The sequence below is a fragment of the Osmerus eperlanus genome, chromosome 9 (assembly GCF_963692335.1).
Source record: "Osmerus eperlanus chromosome 9, fOsmEpe2.1, whole genome shotgun sequence".
NCBI lineage: Eukaryota > Metazoa > Chordata > Actinopteri > Osmeriformes > Osmeridae > Osmerus > Osmerus eperlanus.
In genome coordinates this window covers 5,364,083-5,378,325 of record NC_085026.1, presented here as the reverse complement: position 1 = coordinate 5,378,325, position 14,243 = coordinate 5,364,083, and the positions used below count along the sequence as shown (strand labels likewise).

General features: G+C 42.5%; 2 protein-coding genes across 3 annotated transcripts; both read left to right on the top strand.

Moving 5' to 3' along the window:
- The first annotated feature begins 1,751 nt into the window (after nucleotides 1-1,751).
- Nucleotides 1,752-2,815, top strand: noto (notochord homeobox). Its single transcript, XM_062469138.1, has 3 exons — nucleotides 1,752-2,130; nucleotides 2,233-2,411; nucleotides 2,547-2,815. Exons 1-3 carry the CDS (start codon nucleotides 1,752-1,754, stop codon nucleotides 2,748-2,750), a joined length of 762 nt encoding a protein of 253 aa, XP_062325122.1. The 3' UTR covers nucleotides 2,751-2,815.
- Nucleotides 2,816-9,377: 6,562 nt separating this feature from the next.
- emx1 (empty spiracles homeobox 1) lies at nucleotides 9,378-14,060 on the top strand. Of its 2 annotated transcripts, XR_009931362.1 has the most exons (4): nucleotides 9,378-9,914; nucleotides 11,660-11,844; nucleotides 12,908-13,348; nucleotides 13,536-14,060. XR_009931362.1 is itself a non-coding variant. In XM_062469140.1 (3 exons), exons 1-3 carry the CDS (start codon nucleotides 9,560-9,562, stop codon nucleotides 13,073-13,075), a joined length of 708 nt encoding a protein of 235 aa, XP_062325124.1. In that variant the 5' UTR covers nucleotides 9,378-9,559; the 3' UTR covers nucleotides 13,076-14,060. The 2 variants fall into 2 exon arrangements, 1 of the variants encoding a protein (XP_062325124.1); XM_062469140.1 differs by having other exon boundaries at nucleotides 12,908-14,060.
- Nucleotides 14,061-14,243: the final 183 nt, after the last annotated feature.

The window sequence follows — 14,243 nt, the reverse complement described above, 5'->3', positions numbered from 1 at the left end:
GTCCATTTACATTTGTATATAAATGCATATACAACATTTACAAAAACGAAGTATTTTAAAATGTATTATTATAATGTTCTTTGTATGTAGAGTTGACAGGGATGCAGATGTACCGGAGTGGTGTCCGGGGGCGGGCATCGATACACTCTAGCAAACACAAGCGGTGGGGGTGGGTGGTCCGCCCGAGGTCTCAGCAGAGACATCTGTATCGTTAAGGCTTGGACGAGAAACGCCGTGTTTGCCGAGTGAATTAAGCATTCTGGTGTCAGATTAAGCGACTAAATACAACGCTCTGAAGTTAAAGGGATTCGCGGTTCTCTTTTCTGTTTGTATGTGTTTTAACAGTTACTTAGGCCACAGCGAACGCTCTCTCGAGCTCCCAAATGACAGAAACAAGCTCGGAAAGTTTACAGAGCTGGTCATAATCCGCCAGTTGAAAGAGTGGAGTCTTTGTCCCCAACTAGTGTAAGAAAGCAAATCACTCCCTTTTAAGAAGCCGCTGTGCTTTTCATCTGTGGCTTTTAATGCTCTAATGAAGAACACGAAGCGGGAAGCTCTTTGTCAGTAACTGTTTGCTGTGGCGGGGACCTAACCCTATATCACCATATCTCGAACATTACTGGATAGGAGTATCAGATACATAGGCCTACATATCCTGGTATAGGGCCTACCCTAAATCACTTTATATTGTTCCAACAAAAGGTGATTTATGTAAAACGCAAATGCTTCTTTTGGCTTACTTTGATTGGCCAAACTTTCACTGAAACTAAATGAACGCGTTGAATATTCGACATAGGCCTATCCCTTAATGTCACAGCATTTTAATGGCAGGTACAGGATCACCTCATAACTGGTATATCAGTAAATCCAGTGGCAACACTGCTGCGACGCAACCAGATTCATTTGACGCCTCGCTGACCCGTCAGTTTAATCTACTTTCGGGTAACACTGTTGCTGCAAAACGACACACTTAAAATAACGAGTCGCAGAAAGATGGTTTATTTACTTTGAGAAGTCGCCCTGATAGCCTATACAGAGTTTACAATTATTTTGAACGATACGGCAAAAATTTTACGGAATACAAATATTCATCAACTAAAGAAATGTTGTAGATTTGGTCATTAAGTTTACCGAAGACATAAAGACGTAACACCTCAAACCATATTGACACAAACAGCATGAGTATGCTACTAGCTCTTCAAATTATGTTTATAATTGATAATTAAACAATAAACCCGATCAAGTTTTGAATGTGTGTCTTGATTTAGGGGAATCCAATGTAATCTCCGAGTTGAAATTTTAAGACGCCCTCATATGGCGAAGCTGTTTGTTCCGCTGTTTGCAGCATCTGTCGGCAAGCTTTGATTTAAAGAAGCCAAATAAGATGATTTGGTAACATCAAGGCTTTCTCAGCGGTAATGATTACATTTGGAGCTAAGATCCATGCAAGAATTTGTAGCCCACTAAATCTCAAGATACCCCACCCCTTTAACTCTTCACAAGTCTTGTGAAAGGGCTGGTATTTGACAGTCGCAGCTTGTACAACTCCATCAATTAATTGGATACGTTCTCGGGATGCTCTTCTCTCTCATCTGCTACTTAAAAAGACAAAGGATCGATGGGGGGCTGTTGACACCTCAGTGTCCAGGCGCGGTATAAATAGGGACTCCTCTCCAGGAGTGCCAGTACATCTCTTCTTGCTTCAATTGGACGCAGACTACGAGTTGTTGTGTTTTTTTTACTCGGACAACATGCAAGTACTGAACAGACCAACCGGGGCTTACGGCTATCCAGTGCGTAATTACGCATCGTCTTATCCACAGTATCCTGGAACCCAGTGCGCCGCAACAACAAAACCTGCCGCTGGGAAATCGTTTACTATCGACGCTTTGCTCGCTAAGCCCGATGAGAGAATCGCCGGCCGGACCAGTCCCACTCCCTGCGGAATGAAATACCAGTCAGCTGCCGCGCTTCATCCGATAGCGGGTCAGATGTGCTCACCCATACCGCAGTATCTTTATACACCTAATATGCTGCATACGGTGATGCACACACAGCCCGGGTATTCTGTCTACTGCTGTCCACCGTTCACATACCAGGCGTCATGTCGAGGCTCCTTTTACCCCCAAGGTAATTTTGACTTAATTATGCTTGAAGTCGAAAAAATAGGCTGCAATCCCAGTAAAAAAGGAGCCAATGTTTAACTTCTATTAAACTATCTTACAGATTCAGCTCAGTCCAAAGTCGGCGTTCACTCATTCAAGCACAAAGGAGGGAAATCCAAACGAATGCGCACAAGCTTCACAAACGAACAACTTTCCCGGTTGGAGAAAGAGTTCGCTCGCCAGCAGTATATGGTCGGATCAGAGAGGTTCCTCCTGGCGTCCGCGTTGCAACTTACCGAAGCTCAGGTAGGCAGAATCCCATAAGTGTTTTAAACTGTTGACTTGCCCTGATTTAACGGGTTTAACGGAGTTTGATATATTAGCTCTTAAGTGTATCTCATGTGTTCTGCTTTCATAACTGTTGGCTGTTATTTTTTCTAGGTCAAAGTTTGGTTTCAGAACCGCCGTATCAAATGGCGCAAGCAGAGCCTGGAGCAGCAGCAGGCGAAGCTGGCGAAGCTTGGGCTGGCGGCCCCTCTGAGGAGCCCCGGTTCTCAGGGACAGGAGGAGGGGGACGAAGATGAGGAGATCGACTTCTCTGACGGCTCTGATGTAGATATCGATGGACCTCTTGATCACTGCTAATCTGTTTGGTCTAGGCTAGAACAAGTCGTTTACGGAACTCGGACATTTGAACAGACGCAGCTGAATCGGCGGAGACCTACTGCTTGTATAAATATTTAATAATAGATGTATAGCTCTATATTTAAACAATGTTTCTTACTTTATTGCCCTTACATAAAACCACAATGTATTTTATATGTGATATATAACTAAATATATTTTCTGAACTGAGAACCTCTGACTTGAGTGCGTTCTTTGATTTAGTCTTTCGATAGATCGAGCGTTGAAAATCTAAACTTGATTCGGCTATATCCAATGTAGCAGATTTTTTTAATTACTTATCTGCGTGGCTTTTAGGACTTCACTCTCATTAGAATAATCATATGATGACCTAAATTTTCCTAAAAAGAACAACACAATTGTTAATCACTCCACCCACACAAGCAAACCTTGGTGTAATTCCCAGCTAAATTAAATCGAATCAACTTGTTTATCAGAATAGAAACAAATCTATAAAATACTTATCTTATACTTCCTATAAATAAAGTTAACAAGCAATGTCAGTTTAAACAAGAACATCTGCAAATAAGTGCTCTCTGCAAGCTGAGAGAGAAGAGACCATATATCTCAATTACATTTTCTGTACATCGTCAGTACCAGGCACTATTGTTACATCCCCTTCCTAAGAGTATCGCAGCTTGGTCCCACTATAAAGGATTGCTTCATGGTGACATGCTGATATTTCCTGAGGGTTTGATGTGACCAGAAGTAGTTGGTGCCCAGACCAAGGACCAGTCCATGGTTCCCCCTGATTAAGCTAAGCAAATAAATAACTACCTGGGGATTAGGAGGGATATATGTAGCCAGGGGTGGTGGGGGTCAGTCTGTCTCGGGACTGAGAACATGTTCTCTGTGTCTAATCTGTTTAAACGGTCAGTACGCCTGTTGTCAGTGGCCCCTCAAGCCCCCTCCCCATGGCTGACCCTTGGAGGGCAGGTGCCTTGTCTCTCGTCCCTTCATGGGGAGGCAGAGCTGCATTGAAAGCTAATGTCTCGTGCAGAAGCACACATGCTGTCCAGTCCTGTCTGCAGACAGGCGGGATTAGACATCCGAGAGTGGATCGAGTGTGAGGGAATCGGGATACAGAGATTAGAAGCACTGGGACTCTAGTGAGGTCAGCCTGAACCCTAACACCTCCACGCAGACAGACAGACAGACAGACCAGGACAGCCTGAGGAGCCATGTTTGTCATGGCCTCATGAGTAGAAAAACTAACTACATCCTGTCTCTTGTAACCAAATGTGAGATTTATTTCAGAAACAATAAAAAATGAACAGAAACAGGCAGAATAAGTCTGGCAACCGAATCAAAAGAGTGATTTAATGAATAGCAGGGAGAGTTGACTCCCCTTGCCCCCCGCCTGTCTCTCCCATCCCCTCACCACTCTCCCCTTTTCTCTCCTCTCTCCCCCCCCCTCTCTCTCCCCTCTCCCTGTCTCTCCTCCCCCAGCACCCCTCTCTCTGTCTGTCATCTCTTATCTCCCCCTGTCTCTTCTCCCACCTCCCCTGCCTCCCACTCTCCACTCTCCTCTCCCCACTCTCTCTTTCTCTGTCTCTCCTCTCCCCCTCCCATGTCTCTCCTCTTCTCCCCCATCTCTCCCCTTTCCGCCTCTCTCTCTCTCCTTCCCCTCTCCCTTCTCCCCTATTTCTCTCCTTTCTCCCTGTCTCTCTCGTCTTCACCCCTCTCTCTGTCCTTCCTCTCCTGTCTCCCCCTGTCTCTCACCCCGATCCCTGCCTCCCCAGGTTATTAGGGGGGAGACAGTGAAACAGCTTGGGTAAGACCCAGGAACCGTCTCCGATGCGATCATCCAGGACCCCCCCCCCCCCCTCCCAGCCCTGTGTAATCCCATTGTGGGACACAGGCTTGGGAAAACCTAGGGATGGAGGGGGGGAGGGGGGTTACTGGCTCCCTGTCCCAATTAGCACAGGGCACCCTGAGAACATGCCAGGATCTCCCGAAGCCCCGTGGGGTCGGAAACCGCTTCCCAATCAGTCTGTAACAGAAAGTGTTACATCTTTTCTCACTAGTCCGCAGCATTGTTCTAATCGGCCTCTGACGTCTCTACTAACACCACAACTCCGAGGGAGGCCAGAGATAACAGCAGAATTACTAAATGCCTTTAAAAAATGTAGTTTGGCATTGGGGTCGATTGGGGATTTTTTTCATGAGTGACGGGTACCGTATGATTTCTTCACTTAATTTAATTGAATAGTTTCCTTAGACTAAATCAGAGAATTAATCCTCCTTGCACGTCTTGGTTGGTCTAGGTGCAATGCCCTGGAGGTGTGAAAGTTCTCATGGAAAGAAATAACCGCCATTACGCGGTCGAATAGGGAAGTGCAGTTCATTTGAACTAGCATACGTTTTAGGGTAGGCAATTGTAAAATCCTCGTTTGCATTTTATTTGCAGAGCAAGGCCCTTCTACTCTATCTAATAGTCATTAACTTCCATTACAATCGTTTGAAGTAGACGTCGTCCTTTGTCTCATTGTGAAAGGCTTCATTTGACATGCACAATGACTTCTAACAAGGGGACATGGACCACAAGGAGCAGACCCGCTTTAAATGGCCATCTCATGTTTGGAGAACAATCTGTAGATCATTTAAATGCGTTCTGTTTCCCAGGAAATAGCGTGGTTCCTGTTCTTCGAGCCATTCAGAGAGAACATCAACCATGAAGGGCAGGTTGTGCTAAAGCAAATAACTCGGCTTGACATGGAATTCACCTCTCACTCCATCCGAGCCACAAATTTGATCTCTTAATATTCTAACAGCCAATGAGATGGATTTGTAGTGTGAGTTGAACTTGTAATGTCACTTGAAAAGATGCGTGGACGCAAATAGTTAAATGAGTTATCTGGTCATAGGCTATGTCAAAAACACACCGGAATGATCCAGGCGTATTCATCACAGCCACCTGGGAGTGACCGGCTGAGTTGTTTGTTTAAGCGCGTGAGGGGGGGGGGGGGGGGGGGGTTGACCGAGCGGAGCCCATACAGGTGGTGAACGTTTCCATTTCCCATCAAGGTGACATAAACGCAAGGGAGTGCTACTTTTACCATCTCGTTATGATGGGGTGAAAATTTTCAGGTATTTAAGTGGAATAGATTAGCTGAACACACAGTGCTAATGCGAAACAAAATGGCCAATTAGTTTATTAATGGACGGAGGTGCGAGCTAGTTGGACACATATAGGGTCTCCCCGCTCACAGCCTCACGCCACTGCTACCGAATGATTAGCCATCTTTGACCAGTAGCGTTCAATGTTTGCTGCTGTGGTGACACCTTAATTAATCGGTGCTAACGGACCCATTGCATTGCCAATTTCTGAAACGGATGTTCATTCGTTAGAGTAAAGTTGCAAAAAATGCAATGATGATGTGAAGCTAGCCTAAGCTAACCCTCTAAATAGCACAACTCCACCGTAAATTACGCTACAAGTTGTTTATTACTGATTTCATAGTGAGTGGGACAGTGGGTCATGTTTAAATAAAAGTTTCGATGTTTACCCAGCGTTAGCCTATCAACATTTGAGATCACAAAGGAGAAGGCTGCTTGGGTCAAACATATCTCATCTAATTTTTCATGAGCCTAACAAACATTAGCCTACTAATAGGCTAAGATGGAAAAACAAGGCTTTTCAAAAGTGATTTGGCCTAAAGCACAAAACTTCTCAACCACACGATGGCAGCATACGAGATGTGTTATAATCATGTATTGAAAGCCGTTTAGTTAGGCAACAGCACTTTCTTGACAGTTTATGTGACATATACTATTTTACTGCTAACGCTTTTCCACCACTTTAACGTTGAACAGACACACCCAACGAAAATGAAAAACATGTAATATGTAGCCTTGGTAAACCAGACCTTGAACCGGCAGGGGTCCTCGGTGGGTCATTGAACACCTGACTAATTTATGACTGGCAGGTACACAGGCCCTTGGCTCCAACACCAGTAGAGGGCAGCACTGCACTGACAGCAGTGTGACAACAACGTAATTTAGCACGCGCTGCGTGTCAGCAATTGAACCTTCTGCTGCTGACACTTCAGAGAACAAGCCACAAACAAGGCATGGAAGATGAACACGTGTTGGCAATTTAATTGTTTAAAGTGAAGATAATGTAGCCTATGTAAAAGATTACAAATACTGAAACTAGCGAGGCTTGATACTTGTACGTTTGTAGCTATGTAGGCTAGTTAAGTTAATAGTACGCTGTTTAGTCATTTATTAACCAGGTCTGGTCAGGGTCAGCGACCAGGGCGCAGCATTTTATCATATTAACATTAACAAAGGGCATGCGAAGCCGTTCCCAATGACTGCTGTTATTCTCAACGAAAAGTAGCCTATACATTAAAAAAGTATTAAGACTATTATATTGTGGCCCTCTCTCTCTCTTTCTCCCTCTCAGTGTGGACTGTCTAAGACGTTGTTCATCCGAGAGTTCCCAAGTGTAGCATAGATGCGCGGTAACGTTTGTATATGGCTACCTCACAGCGTATAGCATTTAAAAATATATATTAGTCATGTTAACAATATTTTATGAAATATTTCCAATGTCTTAATAATTTGTATAAACGAATTCTGATATTCCCATCCCAGTAGGCATATTTCCCTATCCTCCTGCACGGCTAAATAGGCTTCTTAAAAATGAAAGAAAATATTTCAATAACGATCTTATCGTTTTATTGACCTCTGAAATGTGGTCATTAGATGCATTGCCGATTGCTTCTTCCTGATTTCTACTGGTCTTTAAAATGTTTTTCTTTTGAAGTGTTTTTCTATAATAATGAAGAACTTCCTCTAATACAATGACTGACTTTAAGGGCCTTTAGCCTTAAACGCCCTATCAACATCTTGTTCTACCTCATAATTTTCATCGGTAATGATTTTCTAATGCACTAAAGAAGGATATTAGCCACATAATTATTAACTTTAGGAGTGCACCATGAAAGCTAAACACCAAAGCTTAACCAAGGCTCTTGTTGTTCTGAGGGAAATACCGTAGTTAAAAATTAAGACAATGCTTTCTACTTGGACTCTATGGGCTTTTCATACAAAACAATCCATGTAAAACGGCATTACATTTGTAGTAGCCTATATAGGCATGCGGACAGACATTTTCCATATAGCCTAAATCACAGCAGCAGACTTGTAAGACTTTGCTGTAGATATTTATCTCCCATGCCTCCAAACTCGGCGGAACTGTCTCCATTGAAACAGTAGATGGTTAATATATGATCAGCCAAGACGCGGGATGTTTCTGGTTAAAACAGCGCGTTCCGGTCCATGCAAACACTTGATGACTACCCTTGCATAATGTGTCGGGGTTCACCAGCGCTTGAATCTCACCAGTTAACAAGTGGTACATTTATAACTAGATATGTTGCCTACAAAATAAAGATACCCTACATTATATTACGGAATGTGTCGAAAAATCTCAAATTGATGATCCTAATAGGTTGTTTATTATAAACCGATAACGGAGGTAGGCCTAAATATATTTTAGACATTATTTTAACAGCCTATATACCATGAGGCAAAAGTGTAAAACTATAAACATCGAGTAGGCATGTTATCCCTCTGAAATTTATTTTATTTTACTCATTTTATTTTGTTGTATTTCAACCTGTATTATAACTCTAGTATTCATATAGGGCCTAATAATGTTACCATGAAGAAATAGGCAAGACTTATAGCCAACATGTAGGGTCATACTAATGTTATTATTCATGTAGGTTATAGATCTATCTATATGTGTAGCCTATTAGGCTACTGCTTATTCAATGTGACGAAAGATAGCTGGTTAGCTTTCTTGAGTGATTCCGCTGATATATTTTAGTATTTCTCTAGACCTACTAACGAACTTTACTCCTTCATTTAGAAGTTTCCTGGATGAAACCAATAGGATAATTTATCTGTCGCGATTGTCAAATTATTAATTACAAATAAATTCAGGCCACATTAAATGGAGGCATATATTTACGCGCATGCAAAGACAATGGGTTTCCCAGATTCGTTAAGAAGCTCTTAACGCTATGAGCTTCTTAGGAGCGTTCTAAGAGCCTTCGTTCTTAGAACGTTCCTAAGAAGCTCTTAGCGTTAAGAGCTTCTTAACGAATCTGGGAAACCCTGCCAATAACGTTGGATAAGTGGCGCAAGTGACCGGCGGAGAAAAGCTACGGGCCCCGGTTATAATAATAATGTGTGCAGGCAACTCTTTGTTGCCTTGAAAAGGGACTCCCTGTTGTGCAGAAGGCTATAAATATGTCACCCATTATGTACAAACAAAACAGACAAATACATCGACAGGATGCTGGCGCGCCTTAAAGAGACGTCAACCTGACACAGTACACTACAAATCCTTATAAACTCACTGCATTATAGACATAATAGGCCTATTTGGGATAGTTTCAGATGAGAAGCTAAACTGACTCCAACTCCAACCCACCCACCCACTCCCCGAGTGATCCACGAGCCAGGTACTTGAAAAAACTCATTGGCAGGTGTAGCTGTCCAATCAGAACAGTCTGGCGTAGCACATGTGAGTTGTGGGGTTCAGGACATTCATGCATATCTCCACAGAGATTCTCCTCACCCACACGGCTCCATGGATCAGTTTCACCGAATCTATTGACTTTGATTTTCATAACCAAAACGGTTAAAGGCACCTGTGTACTGGACCATCATGCCCTTTTGAGGGTGCATGCCGATTTTATTCGCATCAAGGAGGAAGCGGCAAGTAATTTCTCGTTTTCTGGATACCTCGAATGTTTGAGAACATGTTTTCGTCAGCAGGCAAGCGTTGCTTTACTATAGAGTCCTTAGTCGCCAAAGAGAATCATTTAACTACCGAAGATCCCATCCGACCAACGGCACTAAGTTATCCCAACCCCACAGACGCTTTCATGAACACTTACCAGGGTCCAACAGGAAGGTCAATATACCAAAACCCGGAGCTCGTGTTCCCTGAGGCGGTGAACCACCACTCACTGACCATGAACCCTCACCAGCTAGGAGGGCCGCATCTTCAGCACCCGCACTTCTTTGGGACCCAACACCGAGACCCACTTAATTTCTACCCGTGGGTTTTAAGAAACAGGTTCTTTGGACACAGATTTCAAGGTATTTTTCTTCATTGAGAAACGCACAGGGAAACGTTTTCTTTTGCGCACGAGCGCGGGCATGTTTCTGGGCATGTGTGGATGAAAAAGAGAGAGTTGTGGGGAGAGAACCGGCTAGAAATAATAGACTTTATAGTATGTATACTACTATCCTGCAGGGTATTTGTGTTGATTGGTATGGACAATTCAGTTGTATTCATTCTCACGTGGTGTCAGACGATCATTCCTAAATGTGCAGACCAAATGTAGACCAAATGTAGTCCACATCTACGAGTACTAATAAAGTAACCTGAACCTGAGGTCTAATAATCAAAGAAAATATTAGCTATAGCCTACTCACACATTATTTAGGCTGTGTCACCTTGGACGGCAATGGGATTCCATGGGATGATTGCAGTCTACTTGTGTAGTAGGTTTGAACCAGAAGGAGCCACAGGTACAGACAGATAATGCTGGAGACTGCTTATCTTATTATTCCACTATGGATCTACCCCCGGCTATACTTTGGTATCTGCACAGCGGGAATTAGATAACTGCTATATTCTGTTGTAATAAGTGAAGCTGCCGGAGGTCAACTAAACCATTATTTTTGTTGGCACTAAATCTCTGCGTGACAACACAAAGGATAAAGTACATCGCAATGGGCAAAAAATAACTACATATGATAACGCTGAGTGCCATATTAAAAATACAGAAAATGAAATGTCTATTGACCAAATGCAACGGGTTAACAGCTCTCATGCTGTAGGCTATATGGATGACGGCAGCACAAGTTCAGAATACTTAATACAATAACTTTTAATATAGGCTAACTTTAGGAAACTGATCTCCCCACACAATAAAACAAAATAGATTTGAAATAATTAGTAAGAAAAGAAAAACACCATTTTGAATTCCTGAATAAGGATAGGCTACGGAGAAACAGCCAGGTAAAACAAGTTAACATTATGACTGAGTAAAAACAACACGGCATTGAAGGGTGAGCTAAAGAAAGAACAACATGTTTAACGTCAGTGATGGCTGCGCTTGGTAAATGTTTTTAGAGTTATTACAATTTAGGCGCATCGGATAGAAGATAGAAGTGTGTGTCTGTGTATTATGTGAAATACATGATATAGCCTAGTCAATGTAGATCCAATAGCAATCTCAACAAAATTCTTATGATACAATTTAAAACGTTTAGAATTGTGTATAGGCCTATTTTATATGGAATATCCCTGAACCAAATTAGCTGCATTTTGAGTGCCAACAACTTCCTACAAATTATAGCATATAGGCTACATCAGCATATATTTAAAACATATTAATAAACTGAATATCTTGTCGGTGTGCTAGCCTTAAAAAATAAAATGTTTAGCGCACTAAAAGTTAAAGGAGCGCATTTGTGTCCGATGGATCCCAAGAAAAGGTCAGGTTTAAATTGCCCAGAATTATTGTTTCAGATTGGCGCTGATTTGGGTTAATGTGCTTTACTAAGCAAACCGATTGTTAAGTATCGGCAAGGCTAAATGATTCGACCTATTATTATGACATTGTGATATGTGTTATATTTGAATACCTTGTAGATTATTACAATTCTGTAGCTACATTTTCTTATTTCTAATCATAACGCATTTAATTATTTGGGTTAAATGTGTTTTAAAATGTGTCTTATTAATAGGCTAGGCTACTGTAAACACGCATGCTTACTGACAACACGTTATCATTTTTCAACTCTGAATCTGATTGTCATTCCCTTGTCCGCAGGCAACGATGTTTCCCAAGATAGTCTTCTCCTCCACGGCCCCTTCGCCAGGAAACCCAAACGCATCCGCACGGCGTTCTCGCCCTCGCAGCTGCTGCGTCTGGAGAGGGCCTTCGAAAAGAACCACTATGTGGTTGGAGCCGAGAGAAAGCAACTGTCCAACAGCCTCAATTTATCGGAAACACAGGTGAACACCGGTATTGAGAAAAATAGCAAGATTCGATTGCTTGGTTAACGTCCGTAGTATTTGTATTTTGTTGCCTACTTTAGAAGCCCAAACCAATTATGCCCATCACGTGTTTTAAGCTTGTGACTAATTAGGCAAATTAATGTTATGAGCAAATACGTCAAATCATAGGCCTAATGATTGTCTTTTATGTAGCCTAAATACATATTATACAGTGTAATATTTTCCGCAGTTGAGCATTAAAAACGAATACAATCAGGCAACCGCAAAGGCGCTTCAGGAATTTGCTTCAGGAATTTGTAGATTGGGTTTTTTTACGGATCAGTGGGGATGATATTTAAATGAAATGCTGTTGTGATTTAATAGACTATAGCTGTGATCAACATATAGGCTATTACGATAAGGGAGGTCGTGTTTCGTATTTCGTTGTCAACATTGGGCTTAAAATTGTCGGCTACTTATTTTTTTTAAACTTTTTAAAAATAAATGTGTATCTTCTGCCAAATTGATACACTTTCAGGCTAATAGCAACATGCGTATTATATGAGGATGTAAATTGGGTGATTTCACTCTCCCTCACTAAAATCCTTATCGCAGTTCAATTCACATTAAAGTAGCAACACGGCCATAAAGACAAAAAATATATTCAAATGTATAAACATTTTAGATCCAACGCTTCTAGCGCGCGTATCAGTAGATTCAATTTAAAAGCTAAATGTAGCCTACTACACACCTGCGACAGGTAGGCTATAATCTGTTTAGACACACTTTCCCCTGAACGTGGAGTTCCCGTGAAATTCAATGATGCAAAGTTTTAGCAAATTTTATAAATACTAGGTGAGTTTTTTCCAAAGCATTTAGCATGTATCCTCCCCCAGCACATACAAACACAAACCTCTCTTGTAGGCTACTGTTTGCTGGTCAGTTATGTGTTAATCATGGCTGTGATGGGCAGGTCCTCATAGGAACTGTACCATTGGTTACCTGGTGGGTATAAGTCAAAATCAGCTGGAACACCCCCAGCAGTATTGTTGTATGCTCTGACACGACTTCTCCTCCACAGGTCAAGGTGTGGTTTCAGAACCGGAGGACTAAGTACAAACGTCAAAAGCTGGAGGAGGAGGGTCCGGATAGTCAGCAGAAGAAGAAAGGCAACCATCACATCAACCGCTGGCGCATTGCCACCAAGCAGGGCAGCTCCGAGGACATCGACGTCACCTCAGAGGACTAAGCTGCCCCTCCAAGTCTACGAGGACCAACACCACTCCTATTTATTGTGTCATGTTGTTGAGTATAGTTAGAAGACTGTACAGCAAGGACTAGCGAGTGATCAGCTCAGTCACAAGCGGGGAAGAGCTGGGGTGCATGATGCACAGACTCAGAACTTTACGACACTTGCGTCCTGCATTTCTCTGAACTTATCCCAACACAGCCCCCCCCCCCTCCCCCCATACAGGTCCTCCACCCCATGATACTATCTGCCTGGTTGGTGAGGGGTCTCCAGGTATACAGCCAACCCTCCCATGCTGCTTCTGTTTGGTTGTGTTTAGTCCTGTTTGTTGTATATAGCGTTCGGGTACCCCCGTCTACGACGTCACAACAACCACCTCGTTTCTGCATGTGTCTGTAAAATTACAGATATTAACCAATCGTTTTCCAAACCCTCATGCTGTTGCCTGTTTGCCCACAAGGAATCACACAGTCCTTCAGTGCTTCCTGCAGCTAGCAGCCTTCTCAAAGCCACACGTGGCCAGTCCTGCTTAGGCTGCTGCTGGCAGACCAACCACAGCCCATATATTCAATGAAGAGTTGCTTGAGCATTCTTGGTAAATTATATAACTGTTATTTATTTTTCTGTCAGATGAAAAAAAACGACATTACCATGAACAGATTTTGTTTCGTTTTTTTTGTTATTACCTCCTTTCCACACAGCGTGTTCCTCTCTGAACTCCAGTACCGGAGCAGGCTGGTGGACGCTTGCATGGATGACAGGGATTCTTTGACTGACAGATTCAGCTCATCAGTCTCTGGTGTGATGGAATGATCTAGAACTATCTAAAATTAACTCATTATTTCCATTATCTGGATCCAGCACTGATCTATGGTTAACAACATACAAAATACATTGTCAAGCTACCACTGTTATAAAAAAGTTTTAGAAATAAAAGCATAAAAGAAACACGTTATTCGTCTCATTTGTGATCTATGCTGCTAGGCCTAAGTATTCTCCTTCACTGTCCTGAACGTGTGGTTCCAGGTGAGATATCACTGTCCTAAACGTATGGTTCCAGGTGAGATATCACTGTCCTAAACGTATGGTTCCAGGTGAGATATCACTGTCCTAAACGTATGGTTCCAGGTGAGATATCACTGTCCTAAACGTATGGTTCCAGGTGAGA

Coding starts and splice junctions, on each gene's coding strand:
- noto (XM_062469138.1), top strand. CDS start 1,752: ATGCAAGTACTGAACAGACCAACCGGGGCTTACGGCTATCCAGTGCGT. Junction 2,131..2,232: donor AGGCTCCTTTTACCCCCAAG/GTAATTTTGACT, acceptor TTACAGATTCAG/CTCAGTCCAAAGTCGGCGTT. Junction 2,412..2,546: donor TGCAACTTACCGAAGCTCAG/GTAGGCAGAATC, acceptor TATTTTTTCTAG/GTCAAAGTTTGGTTTCAGAA.
- emx1 (XM_062469140.1), top strand. CDS start 9,560: ATGTTTGAGAACATGTTTTCGTCAGCAGGCAAGCGTTGCTTTACTATA. Junction 9,915..11,659: donor CTTTGGACACAGATTTCAAG/GTATTTTTCTTC, acceptor CCTTGTCCGCAG/GCAACGATGTTTCCCAAGAT. Junction 11,845..12,907: donor TCAATTTATCGGAAACACAG/GTGAACACCGGT, acceptor TCTCCTCCACAG/GTCAAGGTGTGGTTTCAGAA.